Source organism: Phasianus colchicus, chromosome 36 (genome assembly GCF_987193195.1).
Source record: "Phasianus colchicus chromosome 36, bPhaCol1.hap1.1, whole genome shotgun sequence".
NCBI lineage: Eukaryota > Metazoa > Chordata > Aves > Galliformes > Phasianidae > Phasianus > Phasianus colchicus.
Genome location: NC_143471.1, coordinates 2671215 through 2695847, shown reverse-complemented (window position 1 = coordinate 2695847; position 24633 = coordinate 2671215). Strand labels below are relative to the sequence as shown.

Below are 24633 nucleotides of genomic sequence, written 5' to 3'. Positions count from 1 at the left end.
AACCCCGGTGGCGCTGACAACAACAGCAGTGACCACAACGACAGCGAGGGCGGCCACCACCACCACGATGAAGATGATGATGAAGGTGAGGATGAGGAGGATGACAACGATGATGAGGATGAAGATGAGGATGAGGATGAAGATGATGAGGATGATGAAGATGATGAGGAGGAAGACGACGATGATGGCGGCGACAACGAGGACGACAACGATGAGGGCGAGGAGGAGGATGATAATGAGGATGATGACGACGATGATGATAATGAGGATGAAGATGAGGATGGGGACGAAGATGAGGATGATGAGGGTGACGATGGAGATGATGACAACGATGACAATGAAGACAATGAGGACAACAGTGCTGATGACGATGAGGATGACGATAACGAGGATGATGATGACGACGATGACGATGATGAGGATGATGATGATGGTGAGGACGATAACGATGATGATGATGATGATGAAGATGAAGATGAAGGCAACAACAGTGCCGACACCGAGGCCAACAACCCCGGTGGCGCTGACAACAACAGCAGTGACCACGACGACAGCGAGGGCGGCCACCACCACGACGACGACGACGATGACGACGACGACGAGGCCGAAGCCGTACCGTGCGCGGCGGCGGCGCGGCGCTCGGAGGCCAGGAGGAACCGCGGGCTGTCGGGGCAGCGCGGCAGCAGCAGGGCCTGCAGGGCGGCGGGGCACAGCCCCAAACCCAGCAGCAGCGGCCAGCGCCGCGCCGTGCCCAGCAGGGAGCCCAGCCCCAGCACCTGTGAGAGGGGAGGGGGGGGGTAATCCCAGTCTATGGGGGGGTAATCCCAGTTTATGGGGTGTAATCCCAGTTTATGGGGTGTAATCCCATCATATGGGGGCGTAATCCCATTGTATTGGGGTGTAATCCCAGTTTATGGGGTGTAATCGCAGTTTATGGGGTGTAATCCCATCATATGGGGGGTAATCCAGTCATATGGGGGGTAATCCCATCATATGGGGGGTAATCCCAGTTTATGGGGTGTAATCCCAGTCTTTGGGGGGGTAATCCCATTTCATTGGGGTGTAATCCCGTCATATGGGGGGGTAATCCCATTTTATTGAGTGCAATCCCATTTCATTGGGGTGTAATCCCAGTTTATGGGGTGTAATCCCATTATATGGGGGGGTAATCCCGTCATAGGGGGGGTAATCCCAGTTTATGGGGTGTAATCCCAGATTATTGGGGCGTAATCCCATTTTATGGGGCGTAATCCCATCATATGGGGGGGTAATCCCAGTCTATGGGGGGGTAATCCCAGTTTATGGGGTGTAATCCCATCATATGGGGGTGTAATCCCATTGTATTGGGGTGTAATCCCAGTTTATGGGGTGTAATCCCATCATATGGGGGGGTAATCCCAGTTTATGGGGTGTAATCCCATCATACGGGGGCGCAATCCCATTGTATTGGGGTGTAATCCCAGTTTATGGGGTGTAATCCCATTATATGTGGGGGTAATCCCGTCATAGGGGGGGGTAATCCCAGTTTATGGGGTGTAATCCCAGATTATTGGGGCGTAATCCCATTTTATGGGGCGTAATCCCATCATATGGGGGGGTAATCCCAGTCTATGGGGTGTAATCCCATCATATGGGGGCGTAATCCCATTTTATTGGGGTGTAATCCCAGTTTATGGGGTGTAATCCCATCATATGGGGCGTAATCCCAGCCTACGGGGATGTAATCCCGTCGTATGGGGGGTAATCCCAGTCTATGGGGGGGTAATCCCAGTTTATGGGGTGTAATCCCATTTTATCGAGGCGTAATCCCAGTTTATGGGGTGTAATCCCATTTCACTGGGGCGTAATCCCATTTTATTGGGAGTAATCCCGTCATATGGGGCGTAATCCCAGCCTATGGGGGTGTAATCCTGTCATATGGGGGTGTAATCCCAGCCTATGGGGGGTAATCCCGTCGTATGGGGGTGTAATCCCAGTTTATGGGGGCGTAATCCCATTTTATGGGGCGTAATCCCATCATATGGGGGGGTAATCCCATTTTATTGGGGTGTAATCCCAGTTTATGGGGTGTAATCCCATCATATGGGGGGGTAATCCAGTCATATGGGGGGTAATCCCAGCCTATGGTGGGGTAATCCCATTTTATTGGGGCGTAATCCCAGTTTATGGGGTGTAATCCCATTTTATGGGGCGTAATCCCATCATATGGGGTGGTAATCCAGTCATATGGGGGGTAATCCCATTTTATTGGGGTGTAATCCCATTTTATTGGGGCGTAATCCTGTCATATGGGGTATAATCCCAGCCTATGGGGCGTAATCCCGTCGTATGGGGAGGTAATCCCAGTCTGTTCGGGTGTAATCCCATTTTATTCGGGCGTAATCCCAGTTTATGGGATGTAATCCCATCATATGGGGTGTAATCCCAATCTATGGGGGTGTAATCCCAACCTATGGGGGCAAAATCCTGTCCTATGGGGCGTAATCCCATTTTATTGGGGCGTAATCCCATCATATGGGGTGGAATCCCAGTCTGTGGGGGTGTAATCCCGTCCTATAGGGGTGTAATCCCAGCCTATGGGGCATAATCCCATCCTATGGGGGCATAATCCCATCCTATATGTGCATAATCCCATCCTATGGGGGCATAATCCCATCCTGAAGAACCCGAGGGACCCCCAGTTCCCTTTATTTACCCCAACTCACTCCAGAACCCCCCTCTTTAACCCCACACCCCCTCTGAAGACCACCTTAGGGCCCCCAAATCCCCTTTTTTTGGCCCCAAATCTCACTCGGACCCCCCCAAATCCCATCCTTCCCTGCCCCCCCCCCCCATCCTTCCCCATACCTGCGCCCCCAGGATGCCGATGACGACGGCCAATTGGTGCAGGGTCCCCAGAGCCCCCCGCAGGTGGGTGGGGGCGATCTCCCCCACATACATGGGAACCAACCCTGAGACCAGCCCTGAGAGTGGGGACAGGGAAAAGCACGTCAACTCCGTCCCCTTTAAGAGGTGGCATCGCCCCTTTAAGAGATGGCGTTGCCCCTTTAAGAGGTGGTGCTGCCCCGTTAAATTGGGGCATCGCCCCTTTAAGAGGTGGCGTTGCCCCTTTAAGAAGAGGCATCGCCCCTTTAAGAGGTGGAGTTGCTCCTTTAAGAGGCGATGTTGCCCGTTAAATTGGGGCATCGCCCCTTTAAGAAGTGACCTTGCCCCTTTAAGAGGTGGCATCGCCCCTTTAAGAGATGGCGTTGCCCCTTTAAGAGGTGATGCTGCCCCGTTAAATTGTGGCATCGCCCCTTTAAGAGGTGGCCTTGCCCCTTTAAGAGGTGGTGTCGCCCCTTTAAGAGGTGATGCTGTTCCGTTAAATTGGGGCATCGCCCCTTTAAGAGGTGGCCTTGCCCTTTTAAGAGGTCTTGCTGTCATCCATTTGAAAGGTGGAGTCGCCCCTTTAAGAGTTGGCGTCGCCCTTATAAGAGGTGACATCGCCCCTTTAAGATAATGCACTTTTAAGAGATGGTGGTGTCCCTTTAAGAGGTGACGTCACCCCTTTAAGGGGTGGCGTTGCTCCTTTAAGAAGTGGGGCTGTCACTTTAAGAGATTACGTCATCCCTTTGAAAGGTGACATCAGCCCTTTAAGAGGTGGCGTCGCCTCTTTAAGAGGTGATGTTGCCCTGTTAAATTGTGGTACCGCCACTTTTAGAGGTGACGTCACCCCTTTAAGGGGTGGCGTTGCCCCTTTAAGAAGTGGGGCTGTCACTCTAAGAGATGACATCATCCCTTTAAGAGGTACATCGCCCCTTTAAGAGGTGACATCGGCCCTTTAAGAGATGGCGTTGCCCCTTTAAGAAGCGGTGCTGTCACTTTAAGAGATGACATCATCATTTTCAGAGGTGACATTGCCCCTTTAAGAGGTGGCGTTGCCCCTTTAAGAGGCGGCATTGCCCCTTTAAGAGACGCCAACACCCCTTCAACAGGCAACATCGCCCCTTGAACAGGTGACAACATCCCTGCAGGGAGGTGGCATCGCCATTTTAAGATCAAGCGTTACCCCTTTAAGAGCAGACCTCGCCCTTTGAAGGGGCGGGGCTAGGCAGAGCCGCGCTTGCTTCCCATTGGCCGATACCTGAGTAGGCGCCGAGCAGGAACCGCCCAATGATGATGAGGACGTAGGAGGGGCCCCACTTGGCCGCGCCCATCATGGCCCCGCCCACAAAGGCCAGGGCGTTGGTGGCGATCATGGCGTGCTTCCTGGGGGCGGGGCCACGTCAGGCCACGCCCACCTCGTGGCCACAGCCCCCTTTGGCCCCATTGACCCCAATGACCCCATTAAACCTAAAGACCCCATTGACCCCATTGACCCCATTAAACCCAATGACCCCATTAACCCCAATGATCCCATTGAGCCCATTATCCTCAATGACCCCATTAACCTTAATGACACCATTAGCCCCAATTACCCCATTGACCTTATTGACCCTAATGACCCCATTAAACCCATTGCCCCCATTAACCCCAATGACCCCATTGACCCCATTGATCTCATTAAACCTAATGACCCCATTAACCCCAATGACTCCATTGACCCCATTAACTCTAATGACCCCATTGACCCCACTGACCCCACTGACCCCATTAACCCCATTGACCCCATAAAACATGACCCCATTGACACCACTGACCCCATTAACCCTAATGACCCCATTAACCCCAATATCCCCATTAACCCCAATGACCCCATTAATCCTGATGACCCCACCGACCCTAATGACCCAATTAACTCAATGACCCCACTGAAGCCCCGCCCCCTGCTTAAGCCCCGCCCCCCACTGAATCCCCACCCCCAAAAACATCCACCCACCGGAAACCACACCTCCATAAGCCACACCCCCAGCGGAAGTCCCGCCCCCTACTCGAGCCCCGCCCACTCTTGAAGCCCCGCCCCTTTGCAACCACATCCACCCCTGCCAGCCCCGCCCCCTATTGAAGCCCCGCCCCCTTTTAAGCACACGAGCCCCGCCCACCGGAAGTCCCACCCCCTACTCGAGCCCCGCCCCTTTGTAACCACATCCACCCCTTCCAGCCCCGCCCCCTTTAAAGCAACACCAGCTCCAGATTAGCTCCGCCCACCGGAAGTCCCGCCCCCCCCAACCGGAAGCCCCGCCCACCTGCCGAGGCGCTCAGCCACCAGGCCCACCCCCAGCGACGCCATCATCCCCCCCACGGAGAAGATGGCGACCGACAGAGCCCAGAGCGTGGAGACGGCCGAGGGGGGGGGCGGCTCCCCCCAGCGCTGCGTCCACGTGGCGTTGTACTCATCTTCCAGGACCTGGAAAGGGGGGGGGAGGGGGCAAGATGGCGGGAGAACGAGGGGAACCAATGGGAACCAATATGGAACCCAATGGGAACCAATGGGAACCAACATGGAACCCAATATGGAACCCAATGGGAACCAATATGGAACCCAATGGGAGCCAATGGGAATCAATATGGAACCCAATGGGAACCAATATGGAACCAATATGGAACCCGATGGCAACCAATGGGATTCAATATGGAATCCAATATGGAACCCAATGGGATCCAATGGGAACCCAATATGGAACCCAATGGGAACCAATGGGAATCAATGGGAACCAATATGGAACCCAATGGGAACCAATATGGAACCCAATATGGAACCCAATGGGATCCAATGGGATTCAATATGGAACCCAATATGGAACCCAATATGGAACCCAATATGGAACCCAATGGGATCCAAAGGGAACCAATATGGAATCCAATATGGAACCCAATATGGGAACCAATATGGAACCAATGGGAACCAATATGGAATCCAATATGGAACCAATGGGAACCAATATGGGAACCCAATATGGAACCCAATGGGAATCTATGGGAACCCCAATGGGAACCAGTATGGAACCAATATGGAACCCAATGGGAACCAATATGGAACCCAATGGGAACCAATATGGAACCCAATATGGAACCCAATGGGAACCAATGGGAACCCGAAAGTGAACCCCATATGGAAACCCCACATGGAAACCCCAAATGGGAACCAATATGGAGCCCAATGGGAACCAATATGGGAACCAATATGGGAATCCAATGGGAATCAATGGGAACAATTATGGGACCCAATATGGAACCCAATGGGAACCAATATGGGATTCAATATGGAATCCAATGGGAATCAATGGGAACAATTATGGGACCCAATATGGAACCCAATGGGAACCAATGGGAACCCGAAAGTGAACCCCATATGGAAACCCCACATGGAAACCCCAAATGGGAACCAATATGGGAACCAATATGGAGCCCAATGGGAACCCAGTGGGAACAATTATGGGAACCAAGATGAAACCCAGTGGGAACTCTATAGGATCTCAATATGGAACCCAGTGGGAACTCTATAGGATCTCAATATGGAACCCAGTGGGAACTCTATAGGATCTCAATATGGAACCCAATGGGAACTCTATAGGATCTCAATATGGAACCCAATGGGAACTCTATAGGATCTCAATATGGAACCCAGTGGGAACTCTATAGGATCTCAATATGGAACCCAATGGGAACCAAAATGGAACCCAATGGGAATCTATGGGAACAATTATGGGAACCAATATGGGAACCAATATGGGAACCAATGGGAACCCAAAAGTGAACCCCATATGGAAACCCCACATGGAAACCCCAAATGGGAACCAATATGGGAACCAATATGGAGCCCAATGGGAACCCAGTGGGAACAATTATGGGAACCAAGATGAAACCCAATGGGAACTCTATAGGATCTCAATATGGAACCCAATGGGAACTCTATAGGATCTCAATATGGAACCCAGTGGGAACTCTATAGGATCTCAATATGGAACCCAATGGGAATTCTATAGGATCTCAATATGGAACCCAATGGGAACCAAAATGGAACCCAATGGGAATCTATGGGAACAATTATGGGAACCAATATGGGAACCCAATGGGAACCAATGGGAACCCAAAAGTGAACCCCATATGGAAACCCCACATGGAAACCCCAAATGGGAACCAATATGGATCCCAACGGGACCCAATGGGAACCAATATGGGAACCCAATGGGAATCAATGGGAACAATTATGGGAACCAATATGGAACCCAATGGGAACCAATGGGAACCCGAAAGTGAACCCCATATGGAAACCCCACATGGAAACCCCAAATGGGAACCAATATGGAGCCCAATGGGAACCCAGTGGGAACAATTATGGGAACCAAGATGAAACCCAATGGGAACTCTATAGGATCTCAATATGGAACCCAGTGGGAACTCTATAGGATCTCAATATGGAACCCAGTGGGAACTCTATAGGATCTCAATATGGAACCTAATGGGAACTCTATAGGATCCAGAATGGAACCCAATGGGAACTCTGTAGGATCTCAATATGGAACCCAATGGGAACCAAAATGGAACCCAATGGGAATCTATGGGAACAATTATGGGAACCAATATGGGAACCAATATGGGAATCAATGGGAACCCAAAAGTGAACCCCATATGGAAACCCCAAATGGGAACCAATATGGGAACCAATATGGAGCCCAATGGGAACCAATATGGGAACCAATATGGGAACCAATATGGGAATCAATGGAAACCCAAAAGTGAACCCCATATGGAAACCCCACATGGAAACCCCAAATGGGAACCAATATGGATCCCAACGGGACCCAATATGGGAACCAATATGGGAACCCAATGGGAATCAATGGGAACAATTATGGGACCCAATATGGAACCCAATGGGAACCAATGGGAACCCGAAAGTGAACCCCATATGGAAACCCCACATGGAAACCCCAAATGGGAACCAATATGGGAACCAATATGGAGCCCAATGGGAACCCAATGGGAACAATTATGGGAACCAAGATGAAACCCAATGGGAACTCTATAGGATCTCAATATGGAACCCAGTGGGAACTCTATAGGATCTCAATATGGAACCTAATGGGAACTCTATAGGATCCAGAATGGAACCCAATGGGAACTCTGTAGGATCTCAATATGGAACCCAATGGGAACCAAAATGGAACCCAATGGGAATCTATGGGAACAATTATGGGAACCAATATGGGAACCCAATGGGAACCAATGGGAACCCAAAAGTGAACCCCATATGGAAACCCCACATGGAAACCCCAAATGGGAACCAATATGGGAACCAATATGGAGCCCAATGGGAACCCAATGAGAACCAATATGGGAACCAATATGGGAACCCAATGGGAATCTATGGGAACAATTATGGGAACCAATGTGGGAACCCAATGGGAACCAATGGGAACCCAAAAGTGAACCCCATATGGAAACCCCACATGGAAACCCCACATGGGAACCAATATGGGAACCAATATGGAGCCCAATGGGAACCAATATGGGAACCAATATGGGAACCAATATGGGAACCCAATGGGAATCTATGGGAACAATTATGGGAACCAATGTGGGAACCCAATGGGAACCAATGGGAACCCAAAAGTGAACCCCATATGGAAACCCCACATGGAAACCCCACATGGGAACCAATATGGGAACCAATATGGAGCCCAATGGGAACCCAATGAGAACCAATATGGGAACCAATATGGGAATCAATGGGAACCCAAAAGTGAACCCCATAAGGAAACCCCACATGGAAACCCCAAATGGGAACCAATATGGGAACCAATATGGAGCCCAATGGGAACCCAGTGGGAACAATTATGGGAACCAAGATGAAACCCAATGGGAACTCTATAGGATCTCAATATGGAACCCAATGGGAACTCTATAGGATCTCAATATGGAACCCAGTGGGAACTCTATAGGATCTCAATATGGAACCCAGTGGGAACTCTATAGGATCTCAATATGGAACCCAGTGGGAACTCTATAGGATCTCAATATGGAACCCAGTGGGAACTCTATAGGATCTCAATATGGAACCTAATGGGAACTCTATAGGATCTCAATATGGAACCTAATGGGAACTCTATAGGATCCAGAATGGAACCCAATGGGAACTCTGTAGGATCTCAATATGGAACCCAATGGGAACCAATATGGGAACCCAATGGGAACCAATGGGAACCCAAAAGTGAACCCCATATGGAAACCCCACATGGAAACCCCAAATGGGAACCAATATGGAACCAATATGGAGTCCAATGGGAACCAATATGGGAACCAATATGGGAACCAATATGGGAATCAATGGGAACCCAAAAGTGAACCCCATATGGAAACCCCACATGGAAACCCCACATGGGAACCAATATGGATCCCAACGGGACCCAATATGGGAACCAATATGGGAACCCAATGGGAATCAATGGGAACAATTATGGGAACCAATATGGAACCCAATGGGAACCAATGGGAACCCGAAAGTGAACCCCATAAGGAAACCCCACATGGAAACCCCAAATGGGAACCAATATGGAGCCCAATGGGACCCAATGGGACCCAATATGGAACCCAATGGGAACCAATGGGAACCCAAAAGTGAACCCCATATGGAAACCCCACATGGAAACCCCACATGGGAACCAATATGGAGCCCAACGGGACCCAATATGGGAACCAATATGGGAACCCAATGGGAATCAATGGGAACAATTATGGGAACCAATATGGAACCCAATGGGAACCAATGGGAACCCGAAAGTGAACCCCATAAGGAAACCCCACATGGAAACCCCAAATGGGAACCAATATGGAGCCCAATGGGACCCAATGGGAACCAATATGGGAACCAATATGGGAACCAATGGGAACCCAAAAGTGAACCCCATAAGGAAACCCCACATGGAAACCCCAAATGGGAACCAATATGGATCCCAACGGGACCCAATATGGGAACCAATATGGGAACCCAATGGGAATCAATGGGAAAAATTATGGGAACCAATATGGGAACCCAATGGGAACCAATGGGAACCCGAAAGTGAACCCCATATGGAAACCCCAAAAAGGACCCCTAAATGGGAACCCAGTGAGCCCCCCCATGACCCCCCCACGGCCCCCCGTCCCCATCCCCACCTTTTGGGGCGCGTTGATGACCCCCACGTGGTATCCGACCTGCAGTGACCCCAACGCCGCCGTCCCCACCGCCATGGCCAGGGTGGGGGTCAGCCCGGGGGGGGGCGGGGCGTCCGCGTCCTGGGGACAGTGGGGACAGTGGGGTCAGTGGGGTCATTGGGGTCAATGGGGTCAATGGGGACATTGGGGTCAATGGGGTCAGTGGGGTGAATGGGGACATTGGGGTCAATGGGGACATTGGGATGAATGCGGACATTGGGACATTGGGGTCAGTGGGGACAGTGGGGACAGTGCGGTCATTGGGGTCAGTGGGGACATTGGGGTCAATGGGGTCAGTGGGGACAGTGGGGTCATTGGGGTCATTGGGGTCAGTGGGGTCAGTGGGGTCAAGGGGGACATTGGGGTCAATGGGGACATTGGGATGAATGGGGACATTGGAGACATTGAGGTCAGTGGGGACAGTGGGGTCAGTGGGGATATTGGGGTCAGTGGGGACATTGGGGTCAATGGGGTCAGTGGGGTCAGTGGGGTCAATGGGGTCATTGAGGTCAGTGGGGACATGGGGACATTGGGGTCAATGGGGACATTGGGATGAATGGGGACATTGGAGACATTGAGGTCAGTGGGGACAGTGGGGTCAGTGGGGATATTGGGGTCAATGGGGGCATTGGGGACAATGGGGACATTGGGGTCAGTGGGGTCAGTGGGGACAGTGGGGTCAGTGGGGTCATTGGGGTCAATGGGGTCAATGGGGTCAGTGGGGTCAATGGGGTCAGTGGGGTCAGTGGGGTGAATGGGGACATTGGAGACATTGAGGTCAGTGGGGACAGTGGGGTCAGTGGGGATATTGGGGTCAATGGGGACATTGGGGTCAATGGGGTCAATGGGGACATTGAAGTCAATGGGGACATTGGGGTCAGTGGGGTTCAATAGGGACTTTGGGGTCAGTGGGGACATTGGGACATTGAGGTCAGTGGGGTCAGTGGGGTCAAGGGGGACATTGGGGTCAGTGGGGACATTGGGGACATTGGGGACAATGGGGGACATTGGGGGGACATCGGGGGAGACATTGGCGGGGTGGCATGGGGGGGACATTGGTGACAATGAGGGACAATGGGGGACATCAGGGGGGACATCGGGGGGGACAGTGGGGGGGTGACAATGGGGGGACATTGGGGGACATTGGGGGGTGACAATGGGGGACATCGGGGGGGTGGCATGGGGGGGACATTGGGGGGGACATGGGGAGTGACAATGGGGGGGACAATGGGGAGGACATTGGGGGACATTGGGAGGGTGGCATGGGGGGACATTGGGGGGGACATTGGGGGGGTGACAATGGGGGGATGTGGGGGGACATGGGGGGGACAAAGGGGGGACATGGGGGGGACAAAGGGGGGACATGGGGGGGACATTGGGGACAATGGGGGACATGGGGGGGCATTGGGGGGGTGACAATGGGGGACATCGGGGGGGTGGCATGGGGGAGACATTGGGGGGACATTGGGGGGGACATGGGGGGTGACAATGGGGGACATTGGGAGGGTGGCATGGGGGGACATTGGGGGATATTGGGGACAATGGGGGACATGGGGGGGTATTGGGGGGGACATTGGGGGGGTGACAATGGGGGACATCGGGGGGGACATCGGGGGGGACATTGAGGGGGTGACAATGGGGGGGACATTGGGGGACATTGGGGTACAATGGGGGGACATGGGGGGACATTGGGGGGGTGACAATGGGGGACATCGGGGGGATGGCATGGGGGGGACATTGGGGGGACATGGGGGGGACATTGGGGACAATGGGGGACATGGGGGGGCATTGGGGGGGTGACAATGGGGGACATCGGGGGGGACATTGAGGGGGTGACAATGGGGGGACAATAGGGGGACATTGGGGGACAATGGGGGGGCATTGGGGGGGTGACAATGGGGGACATCCGGGGGGTGGCATGGGGGGGACAATGGGGGGGACATGGGGGGGACAATGGGGGGGGACATTGGGGGACATTGGGGGGGGACATTGGGGACAATGGGGGACATGGGGGGTATTGGGGGGGGTGACAATGGGGGGTGACAATGGGTGGGACATGGGGGGGGACAATGGGGGACAATTGGGGGGACATGGGGGGGGGACATGGGGGGATACAATTGGGGGGGTGGTTTAGGGGGGACACTGGGGGGACATCTGGGACAATGGGGGGGGGCGGTGTCATTGGGGGGGGTGGTGACATCGGGGGGGTGACATTGGGGGGGGGGGTGACAATGGGGGGGGGTTGACACCGACGTGGTGCCATTGGGGTCGCCCCCCTCGCCCCCCCTTCGTGGGGCCCCGCCGCCCGCGTTGCCCCTATAAGGACAGAGCGCAGCTGCGGGCCGGGGGGCCGCGAGGGGGGGGAGCGACGGCCGGAGTCATTGGACCCCGCGGGTACCGAAATGGGGGGGGGGGGATTGGAGACGCGACTTAATGAATCCCGGCTAATTAGCGCTAATTAACCGCCTCTGTGTTAATGAGTCGCTAATGAGGCTCGCTGAGGATTGGCCTCTCCTTGATCCCTCCCCTCCCCCCCCGGAACAAAGTGAATTATGCAGCTAATTGCCCGTCTAATTGCCCCTCTAATTATCTCTTTAATTGCCACTGTAATTATCCCTCTAATTATCCTTCTAATTGCCCCTTTAATCATCTCTCTAATTGCCCCTCTAATCATCCTTCTAATTATCCCCCTAATCGCCCTTCCCATTATCCCTCTAATTATCCTTCTAATTATCCCTCTAATTGCCCTTCTAATTGCCATCCTAATTATCCTTCTAATTGCCCCTCTAATTATCCCTCTAATTGCTCCTGTAATTATCCCCCCAATTGCCCCTCTAATTATCCTTCTAATTATCCCTCTAATTGTCCCTCTAATTATCTCTCTAACTGCGCCTCTAATTGCCCCTCTAATTAACACTCTAATTGCCCTTCTAATTGCCCCCTAATGACTCCCAGACTCCCAACTGCTCATTAATTATCCCTCTAATTACGCCTTTAATTGCCCCTCTAATTACTTCTCTAATTACCCCTCTAGCTGCCCCTCTACTTGCAGCTCTAATTAAACCTCTAATTACCCCTCTAATTACCCCTCTAATTGCCCCCTTGACGACCCTTTCAGTCCCAATTACTCACTAATTATCCCTCTAATTATACCTTTAATTGCCCCTCTAATTGACCCTCTAATTAATCCTCAAATTATCTAATTACCCTAATTATCTCTCTCAATCCCAATTACTCACTAATTAACCCTAATGAACTTCTCAGTCCCAATTAACCCCTAATTAACCCCTAATTACCCCCCACCCGCATCTCCATATATTTACCCCCATTTAAGCCCAAATTTGCCCTCTAATTACCCCCTTAATTAACTCTGAGAACCCTCTCAGTCCTAACTACCCCCAATTAACGCCTAATGACCCTCTCAGACCCAATTAACCCCTAATTAACCCCTAATTACCCCCCAACACCCATCCCCAAACATTTACCACCCTAAATGCCCCCCAACCCTAATTAAGCCCTAATTACCCCTCTTATTACCCCCTTAATTAACCCCAGATGAACCTCTGGGTCCTAATTAACCCCTACTTAACCCCTAATGACCTTCTCTATTCCAATTAACACCTAATTAACCCCTGATTAACCCCTAATTAACCCCCACTCCCAATCCCCAAAGAATTACCACCCTAAATGCCCCCCAACCCTAATTAAGCCCCTAATTAGCCCTCTAATTACCACCTTAATTAACCCAAATGACCTTCTCAGTCCTAATTACCCCGCAATTAACCCCTAATGACCCTCTCAGGACCAATTAACCCCTAATTAACCCCCTAATTACACCATATCCCCAAGCGTTAACTTCCCTAAATGCCCCCCAACCCAAATTAAGCTCCTAATTAGCCCTCTAATTACGCCCTTAATTAATCCAAATGACCTTCCCAGTCCTAATTACTCCCCAATTAACCCCTAATGACCCTCGCAGTCCCAATTAATCCCCTAATTAACCCCTAATTAACCCCCTAATTACCCCACATACCCAAAGTTATCTCCCCTAAACCGTAATTAAGCCCCCAATTAGCCCTCTAATTACCCCCGTAATTAGCCCAAATGACCTTCTCAGTCCTAATTACCCCCCAATTAACCCCTAATGACCCTCTCAGGCCCAATTAACCCCTAATTAACCCCCTAATTACCGCTCATCTCACATTGACTCCCCTAAATCCCCCCCAAACCCAATTAGTCCGATTAATTACCTCCCTAATTATCCCCTAAACCCCACTTACTCGCTAATGAGGCACCGAAAACCCAATTAACCACTTAATTATTCCCTCATTACTTCGGTAACACTCCACTAATTACCCCCTAATTGGCCCCTACTCCTAATAACCCCCCCTAATTACCGCCTAATTACCCCTAATAGCCCACTAATTATCCCTTCATTCCCCCCAAACCTTAATCATTAAGCCTTAATGAGCCCCTAATTACACCCCTAGCCCATAATTACCCCTAAATTAACCCCCGAATTCCCCCAATTATCTTCTAATTACCCCCTCTCCTTAATTACCCCTCTTAATTACCCTCTTAATTACCTCCTAACCCCTAATTACTCCCTAATTACTCATTATTATCCCCCTCATTATCCCTACACCCCAAACAGCGCTAATTACCCCCTTAATTACCCCCTAATTAGTCCCAATTCATAATTAGCCGCTCATCACCCCCTTAATTACCGCCAAACCCCCCTAATTACCCTCTCGGCACTAATTACTCCCCTAATTACTCCCCTAATTAGCCAAACGGCCATTAATTACCCCTCATTAGCATAACACCGCCCCTATTTCTCTCCAAATATCCACTAATTATCATCTTAATTAGCTCCCTTGTCTTAATTAAGCCCATTAATTAACCCCCCCTCCCCCGCCCAATTACCTCCTCCTCATTCTGGATCTGCTGGAATCCGCTCGGCATCGTGGGGGTTAATTAATTAATTAACGGGACGCAATTAACGAGCGACGATTAATAATTAGCCGGTGGTTAATAGGGATTAATTAGCAGCGAGTAATTAATAAGTAATTAGTACGTAATGAAGTAATTATTAGGGGTCAACGGGGGAAAAAGAGAACAAGGAGGTGATGGGAGAAGCTAATTAAGGGAGTAATTAATAAGGGAGTAATTAGTGGGGGGTAATTAATGGGGTTAATTAATGAGGTTAATTAGCGGGGGGTGATTAGCAGCGCCGCGACCCCCCCGGGGTGGGCAGATCCCGGGGGGGGGCGGGGCAGTAGGAGGGGGAGGGGCAATTAAGGGGGGGTAATTAGCGGAGGGGGCAATTAATAGAAGTGATGAAGGGGTAATTAGAGGGGAATTAATTAAGGGGGGCAGTTAATGGGGGTAATTAGTGGGGGGTAATGAGGGAGGGAGGTGGCTACGGGGGGGAAATGGTTGGGGTGATGAGTGTGGGGGGTTAATTAACGGTGCTAATTAAGGGGTAATTAATTAGAGGGGGTAATTAATAGGGGTAATTAGTGGGGGTAACGAGGAGGGGCAGTTAATGAGAAATTAATCAGTGCAATAATTCATGGGAAACCTTCATTAATGAAATAATTCCATGCAGTTTTAGTTAAGCGCGGGATCATTAATTAAGGCGCCATTAATTAGAGGCCTAATTAATCAGCGGCGTTAGTTAATGGGGTGCTCCGCGTTAATTAATGGGGTGCTCAGCGCGAACGAAGGGCGCAATCAGCGTTAATTAAGCGGCCAATCAGAGTCGATCCGGGGCTCGTTAAGGCCTAACGAATCCGAGCTTCATTAATTAAAGGGCCCTTAATTAAGGGCCGTTAATTGGGGTCCGGTTGCTGCGCTCTGGGGCTTCGCAATGGGGGCCTCCGGAGGCCACGCCCCCTTTTAGGCCACGCCCCTTTTAGGCCACGCCCCCTTTAATAAAGCCACGCCCACCGCAGCTTAGGCCACGCCCCAAAACTCCACGGGGTCACCCGAGGTCACGCAGTGACGTCACCGCCGCGCCCCCCTCCCCTCCCCCCACCGGGTTATTTTTAGGGAAAGGTCACAGCGGTGGAGGAGGGGCGGCTCTTAAAGGGGCGACGGCACCACGGGGGGGGTTGTGTCTGTATGCGGGGTCCACCTCCGGTATCGCCCTTTTAATGAATACCTTCTGTTATAATTACGTTTGTAGTTTTTGTGTTAATTAATGACCCCATCCCGTCAATTAACTCAATTCCTAATGTCTTAATTGCTACTCCCTTTTAGTTACCATGCCCCCCTTAATTACCACACCTCCTTAATTACCACGCCCACTTAATTACCATGCCCCTTAATTACCTCACCTCTTGAAATAATCCACCCCATTAATTATCCGGCCCCCTTAATTACTCTATGCTCTTATCCCCTTAATTACCCCGCCCAATTCATTAACCCAACCCCCTTAATTACCCCGCCCCCATAAATCCTCCCCTCCCCCTTAATTACCCTACTCTCTTATCCCCTTAATTACCCCGCCCAATTCATTAATTCAATCCTCCTAATTATCTCACTCTCTTAATTATTTCTTCCCGTTAATTACCCTGCTGCTTAATTTTCTCTTTATCTTAACTTACACTCTTAATTAACCCAGCCCCCTTAATTACACCTTAATTATTTCTCCGTTCTATTGCTCTCCAACACTCTCGCTTTTCCCTTTAATTCCTCATCCCCTTAATTAATTATCCCCGGCATTAATTACCCCGTTGCCCCTCCCCCAGCGCAGTTCCCGCCTCTCGCGAGGCTCGCACGGCAACTCTCGCCGTGACGTCACCACACCGCGCAGCCGTCGCGCTTTGATGACGTCACAGCCGAGCTCTTCCTCATTCTGCTGCAGCGGCCCGGCCGCGCAGCAGCTCCGGAGGAGGGGGGTCGCTCGTCGCCGCGCTCCGACGCCGTTCTGACGTCACCGTGACGTAGCTGTGACGTCATTTCCCGCGTTCTCCACACCGAGGGGGTCGCCATGGTGTCGTTGCTGTGCTGCGGGCCCAAGCTGGCGGCGTGCGGCATCGTCCTGAGCGCCTGGGGGGTCGTCATGCTGGTGAGGGGGGGGGGGAGGAAGGGGGTTTGGGGGGGGGGCTATGGGGGTTTTGGGGGGGTCTTGGGGGGTCTATGGGGGTTTTGGGGGGGTCTTAGGGGGTCTATGGGGGATCTGAGGGGGTTCTGGGGGGGGTCTATGGGGGTTTTGGGGGGTTCTAAGGGGATTCTAGGGGGGTCTGGAGGAGCTCTGGGGAGTCTATGGGGGTTCTATGGGGGTCTTAGGGGGTCTTTGGGGGTTTTGGGGGGTCTGAGGGGGTTTGGGGTGTCTATGGGGGTTCTGGGGACGGTCTGTGGGGGTTTTGGGAGGTTCTAAGGGGGTTCTGGGGGGATTCTATGGGGGTTTTGGGGGGGTCTTAGGGGGTTTTGGGGGTTTTGGGGGGGTCTTGGGGGTCTATGGGGGATCTGAGGGGGTTTGGGGGGTTCTGGGGGGGTCTATGGGGGTTTTGGGGGGTTCTAAGGGGGTTCTAGGGGGGTCTGGAGGAGCTCTGGGGAGTCTATAGGGGTTCTATGGGGGTCTTAGGGGGTCTTTGGGGGTTTTGGGGGGTCTGAGGGGGTTTGGGGGGTCTATGGGGGTTCTGGGGACGGTCTGTGGGGGTTTTGGGAGGTTCTAAGGGGGTTCTGGGGGGATTCTATGGGGGTTTTGGGGGGGTCTTGGGGGGTTTTGGGGGTTTTGGGGGGGTCTTGGGGGTCTGTGGGGGTTCTGAGGGGGTTTGGGAGGTTTTGGGGGGGATCTATGGGTGTTTTGGGGGGGTCTGTGGGAACTCTGGGGAGTCTATGGGAGTTTTGGGGGAGGTCTTGGGGGCCTGTGGGGGTTCTGAGGGGATCTATGGGGGTTTTGGGGGGGGTCTTGGGGGTCTGTGGGGGCTCTGAGGGGGTTTGGGGGGTCTATGGGGGTTCTGGGAGGGATCTATGGGGGTTTTGGGGGGTTCTAAGGGGGTTCTAAGGGGGCTATGGGGGGGTCTGTGGGGGCTCTGAGGGGGTCTATGGGGGTTTTGGGGGCGTCTTGGGGGTCTCTGGGGGCTCTGAGGGGGTTTGGTGGGTCTACGGGGGTTCTGGGGGGGTCTATGGGAGTTTTGGGGGGGTTCTGGGGGGATTCTAAGGGGGTTCTGGGGGGGTCTGGGGGAGTTCTGGGGAGTCTATGGGGGGTCTTGGGGGGGTCTGTGGGGGCTCTGAGGGGGTCTATGGGGGTTTTGGGGGGGATCTATGGGGGTCTATGGGGGCATCTGAGGGGGTTTGAGGGCTCTGGGGGGGTTCTGGGGGGGTCTTTGGGGATTTTGGAGGGGTCTTGGGGGTTTTGGGGGGTTCTATGGGGGTTCTGGGGGGGCCTGGAGGAGCTCTGGGGAGTCTGTGGGGGTTTTAGGGGGTTCTGTGGGGGCTCTGAGGGGGTTTGGGGGGGTCTATGAGGGTTCTGGGGGGTCTATGGGGGTTTTGGGGGCTTTGGGGGGATTTTAGGGGGTTCTGGGGGGGTCTGGGGAAGTTCTGGGGAGTCTGTGGGGGTTTGGGGGGCTCTTGGGGGTCTGGGGGAGCTCTGGGGGGATCTGGGGGTTTTGAGGGGGATCTATGGGGGTTTTGGGGGGTTCTAAGGGGGGTCTGGGGGAGCTCTGGGGAGTCTATGGGGGTTTTGGGGGGGTCTGTGGGGGCTCTGAGGGGGTTTGGGGGGGTCTATGGGGGTTTTGGGGGGTCTTGGGGGTCTATGGGTTTTTTGGGGGGGTCTTGGGAGTCTGGGGGGGATCTGAGGGGATTTGGGGGGTTTTGGGGGGGATCTGAGGGGTTTTTGGGGGGTCTATGGGGTTTTTTGGGGGGGTCTATGGGTATTTTGGGGGGGTCTTGGGGGTCTGTGGGGGATCTGAGGGGTTTTGGGGGGGTCTATGGGGGTTTTGGGGGGGTCTTGGGGGTCTGTGGGGGCTCTGAGGGGATTTGGGGGGGTTCAGGGGGGGATCTGTGGGGGTTTTGGGGGATTCTAAGGGGGTTCTAAGGGGGTTCTGTCCCCATTGTCCCCATTGTCCCTATTGTTCCCGTTGTCCCTATTGTTCCCATGTCCCCAAATCCCATGTCTGTGTGTCCCCATATCTGTGTGTCCCCATTTGTCCCCATTGTCCCCGTATCTGTGTCCCCATTTGTCCCCCCATCCCCATTTGTTCCCCCTGTCCCCATTGTCCCCATTTGTCCCTTTCGTCCCCATATCTGTGTGTCCCCATTTGTCCCCATTGTCTCCATATCTGTGTGTCCCCCCCGTCCCCATTGTCCCCATTTGTCCCCCCCGTCCCCTTTGTCCCCATTTGTCCCATTGTCCCCACTGTCCCTATTGTCCCCATATCCCATTGTCCCCTCTGTCCCCATTTGTCCCCAATGTCACCATTTCTGTCTGTCCCCATTTGTCCCCACTGACCCCATTGTCCTCACTGACCCATTGTTCCCATTGTCCCCATATCTGTGTGTCCCCATTTGTCCCCATTGTCCCCACTGTCCCTATTGTCCCCATATCCCATCGTCCCCTCTGTCCCCATTTGTCCCCAATGTCCCCATTTCTGTCTGTCCCCATTTGTCCCCATTTGTCCCCACTGCCCCTATTGTCCCCATTTCCCCATTTGTCCCCATTGTCCCCATATCTGTGTGTCCCCATTTGTCCCCGTTGTCCCCACTGTCCCTATTGTCCCTATTGTCCCCATTTCCCCATTTGTCCCCATTGTCCCCATATCCGTGTGTCCCCATTGTCCCCTTTGTCCCGCTGTCACCACCCCATTCCGGTCCCATCCGCCCCGCAGGGTGGTGACAGTGACATTGTGTAGGGTGACATTGTCACCTCACTGGGGGGGAGGGGACAGCAGGAAGTGACACACGGGGAAGGGGGGGGGGTGACAGTGACACAGGGGGTGGGGGGTGACAGTGACACAGAGGGGGGTGACACAAAGGGGGGGGTATTGAGGGGTGACAGTGACATAAAGGGGGGTGACAGGGACACAAAGGGGAGGTGACACAAAAGGGGGGGTATTGGAGGGTGACAGTGACATAAAAGGGGGACATGGGGGGTGACAGTGACACAAAGGGGGTGACAGTGACATAGGGGGGGTGACGGTGACACAAAGGGGGGGGGCATTGCGGGGGTGACACTGTGGGGTGACATGAAGGGGTGGTGACACCAGGGAGGTGACACTGAGGGGGTGACAGTGACATGAGGGGGTGACAGTGACAGCGGGGTGTGGTGACACGGAGGGGGGGTGACACTGAGGGGTGACAGTGGCACCAGGATGGGGTGACAGGGGAGGTGACACTGGGGGGGGGGGGTGGCACAGAGGGAGGTGACACCAGGGAGGTGACAATGACAGTGGGATGGGGTGACACAGAGTGGAGGTGACACCGGGGGCGGGGTGACAACCATCATGGGGTGACAGGGGAGGTGACACTGGGGGGGGGGGTGTGACACAGAGGGGAGGTGACACCGGGGAGGTGACACTGGGGGGTGACAATGACAGTGGGATGTGGTGACATGGAGGGGAGGTGACACTGAGGGGTGACAATGGCACCGGGATGGGGTGACAGGGGAGGTGACACCGGGGGGGGGGGGGGAGGGGACAGCAGGAAGTGACACATGGGGAAGGGGGGGGTGACAGTGACACAGGGGGGTGACACAAAGGGGGGGGCATTGGGGGGTGACAGTAACACATAGGGGGTGACAGTGACACAGATGGGGGGACATGGGGGGTGACAGTGACACAAAGGGGGGGTGACACAAAGGGGGGGCATTGGGGGGTGACAGTGACACGGGGGGGGTGACAGTGACATATGAGGGGACATAGAGGGAAGGTGACACCAGGGAGAGGGTGACAACCATCATGGGGTGACAGGGGAGGTGACACTGGGGGGGGGGGGGGGAGGGGGGTGACACAGAGGGGAGGTGACACCGGGGGGGGGGTGACAACCATCTTGGGGTGACAGGGGAGGTGACACTGGGGGGGGGGGGGGGTGACACAGAGGGGAGGTGACACCAGGGAGGTGACACTGGGGGGTGACAGTGACAGCAGGATGTGGTGACACGGGCGGGTGATAATGGCACCAGGATGGGGTGACAGGGGAGGTGACACTGGGGGAGGGGGGGGGGTGACACAGAGGGGAGGTGACACTGGGGGGGAGGTGACAACCAGGATGGGGTGACAGGGGAGGTGACACTGGGGGAGGGGGGGGGGGTGACATGGGGGGGAGGTGACACCGGGGGGGAGGTGACAACCAGGATGGGGTGACAGGGGAGGTGACACTGAGGGGGGGGGGTGACAATGGCACCAGGATGGGATGACAGGGGCGGTGACACCGGGGGGGGGGTGACAACCATCTTGGGGTGACAGGGGAGGTGACACTGGGGGGGGGGGGTGACACAGAGGGGAGGTGACACCGGGGGGGAGGTGACAACCAGGATGGGGTGACAGGGGAGGTGACACTGGGGGGGGGGGTGACACAGAGGGGAGGTGACACCGGGGGGGAGGTGACAACCATCTTGATGTCCCCCCCCCCCAGGTGCTGTTGGGCATCTTCTTCAACGTCCACTCGGCGGTGCTGATCGAGGACGTCCCCTTCACCGAGGAGGACTTCAATGAGTGAGTCTGGGGGGGGGGGTGACAACAACACAACGACACAACAACGATACAACACCACGACGACGACACAAAACCGCAACAATGACACGCCAGTGTCACAACAGCGACGCAAAGACGACACAACAGACGTCACAACAGCGACACAACAATGACACGATGACGGGGGGGGGTGACAACGTCACGACGACGCAACAATGATACAACACCACAACAATGACACAACAACGTCACAACAGTGACGTGACGACGACGCAACAACAGTGACAACATCACAATGACACAACCATGATACAACACCACAACAACATCACAACAACGTCGTAACAGCAACACAACGACGACACGACGACGGGGGGAGTGACAACATCACAGTGACACAATGATACAACATCACAACGACACAACAACGATACAACACCACCACAATGACACAACATCACAACAATGACACAACGATGTCGCAACAGCGACACGACGACACAACGATGGGGGGGGAGTGACAACATCACAACGACACAACGATACAACACCACCACAATGACACAACAATGTCACAACAACGCAGCGACACGACAACACAACAACGACACAAAGACAGTGACATAACACAACCACAACACAATGACACAACAACATCCCAACACCACAGCGGCACAACACCACAACAGTGACGCAACGACAACACCACAATGACACAACAACACAACACCACCACAGCGGCACAACACCATGACACAACAACGCAACAACACAAGAACAACACAATGGCACAACGACACACCACGTCACAACAACACAACATTACAACACAACACCACCACAACGTCACAACACCATGACACAACAACACAACAACACAAGAACAACACAATGACTCAACGACACACCACCACGTCACAACACCACAACATCACAACAATGACACGACACCACAACAACACAACACCACCACAACGTCACAACACCATGACACGACACAACAACGCAACAACACAAGAACAACACAATGACACAATGACACAACGCCACGTCACAACACCACAACATCACAATGACACAACGCCACCACAGTGACACAACACCACAACACAACAACACCACGACACACCACAATGACAACACAACACCACAACACAACACCACAACGACACACCACCACAGCAACACAACACCCCCACAACACAGCATCACAGCATCACAATACTACAACAGTGACACAACACAACAATGACACAACCACACCACAGTGACACAACACCACAACACCACAACAACACCACGACACACCACAATGACAACACAACACCACAACACAACACCACAACGCCACAACACCACAATGACACAACACCCCCACAACACAGCATCACAACATCACAATACTACAACAGTGACACAACACAACAATGACACAACCACACCACAGTGACACAACACAACAACACCATGACAACACAACGACAACAACAACAACGCCACAACACCACAACAACGCAACACCACCACGACACAACACCCCTACAACACAGCGTCACAACATCACAACGCTACAACAGTGACACAACACAACGACACAACCACACCACAGTGACACAACACAACACCACAACACAACAATACCATGACACAACACCACAATGACAACACAACACCACAACACAACACCACCACCACAACACAGCGCCACAACAACATCACAATGCTACAACAGTGACACAACACAACAATGACACAACCACACCACAATGACACAACACCACAACACAACAACACCACAACGACAACAACGCCACAACACAACAACAACGCAACACCACAACGACACAACACCCCCACAACACACCACCACAACAACACGTCGCAACACCACAACAACACAACACCGCAACAACGTCCCAACACCGCAACCTCGATTTCTAACACCTTTCTTTCCATCCATCCCAGCGGTCCGGAGCGAATTTATGGGCTGTACGAACGCGTGGGCACCAATTGTTTCGTGGCTGCTGGGCTCTACCTGTTGTTGGGAGGCTTTGCTTTGTGTCAGGCACGACTCAATAAGAGGAAGGAGTACCTCGTCCGCTAGTCGTCATGGCAACCGACCCCAAAAAGACCCCAGTTTCCTCCCAAAACCCCCATTTCCCCTCCATATCCCACTTCTGATCCCGTTGGTGGTGGTTGGAGGACCCGGAGGTGGTGCTTGGAGGACCAACTCCTCTCTTACCTACAACGTTCCAACCCACGCAGTGTAATAAATGATGTTGTGTTCTATTCTATATGGAGTTCTGTGGGTCTGTCACCATGGAGACCCCCACAAAACCCCCCATTTCCCCCCATATCCTGGGTCTGATCCCATTGGTGGTGGTTGGAGGACCTGGAGGTGATGCTTGGAGGACCGACTGGTTTCGTTTCTCCCTTACCTACACCGTTCCAACCCATGCAGTGTAATAAATGATGTTGTGTTCTACTCCTGTATACTGTTCTGTGGGTCTGTCACCATGGAGACCCCCACAAAACCCCCCATCTCCCCCCATATGCTGGTTCTGATCCCATTGGTGGTGGTTGGAGGACCCGGAGGTGGTGCTTGGAGGACCGACTGGTTTCGTTTCTCCCTTACCTACAACGTTCCAACCCACGCAGTGTAATAAATGATGTTGTGTTCTATTCTATATGGAGTTCTGTGGGTCTGTCACCATGGAGACCCCCACAAAACCCCCCATTTCCCCCCATATCCTGGGTCTGATCCCATTGGTGGTGGTTGGAGGACCTGGAGGTGATGCTTGGAGGACCGACTGGTTTCATTTCTCCCTTACCTACACCGTTCCAACCCATGCAGTGTAATAAATGATGTTGTGTT

The 24633-nt window shown here is 53.2% G+C and overlaps 2 protein-coding genes across 4 annotated transcripts in view; one reads left to right on the top strand and one right to left on the bottom strand.

The window, feature by feature from the left end:
• LOC116239353 (solute carrier family 2, facilitated glucose transporter member 4-like) overlaps positions 1-15414 on the bottom strand; it is a 28305-nt gene extending 12891 nt beyond the window's left edge. The window contains exons 1-6 of the mRNA XM_090129469.1: positions 15043-15414; positions 10078-10197; positions 5166-5326; positions 4124-4248; positions 2848-2963; positions 617-776 (exon numbers count right to left, since the gene is read on the bottom strand). Coding sequence (XP_089985595.1) covers positions 617-776; positions 2848-2963; positions 4124-4248; positions 5166-5326; positions 10078-10197; positions 15043-15081 — 721 coding nt within the window. The 5' untranslated portion in view covers positions 15082-15414. The remainder of the gene's footprint in view (positions 1-616; positions 777-2847; positions 2964-4123; positions 4249-5165; positions 5327-10077; positions 10198-15042) is intronic.
• A 1545-nt stretch (positions 15415-16959) lies between these two features.
• RNASEK (ribonuclease K) lies at positions 16960-24445 on the top strand. Of its 3 annotated transcripts, none has more exons than XR_016461089.1 (4): positions 16960-17191; positions 21700-21779; positions 23724-23969; positions 24354-24445. XR_016461089.1 is itself a non-coding variant. In XM_090129475.1 (3 exons), exons 1-3 carry the CDS (start codon positions 17114-17116, stop codon positions 23860-23862), a joined length of 297 nt encoding a protein of 98 aa, XP_089985601.1. In that variant the 5' UTR covers positions 16960-17113; the 3' UTR covers positions 23863-24052. The 3 variants fall into 3 exon arrangements, 1 of the variants encoding a protein (XP_089985601.1); XR_016461088.1 differs by having other exon boundaries at positions 24157-24445; XM_090129475.1 differs by lacking the exon at positions 24354-24445 and having other exon boundaries at positions 23724-24052.
• Positions 24446-24633: the final 188 nt, after the last annotated feature.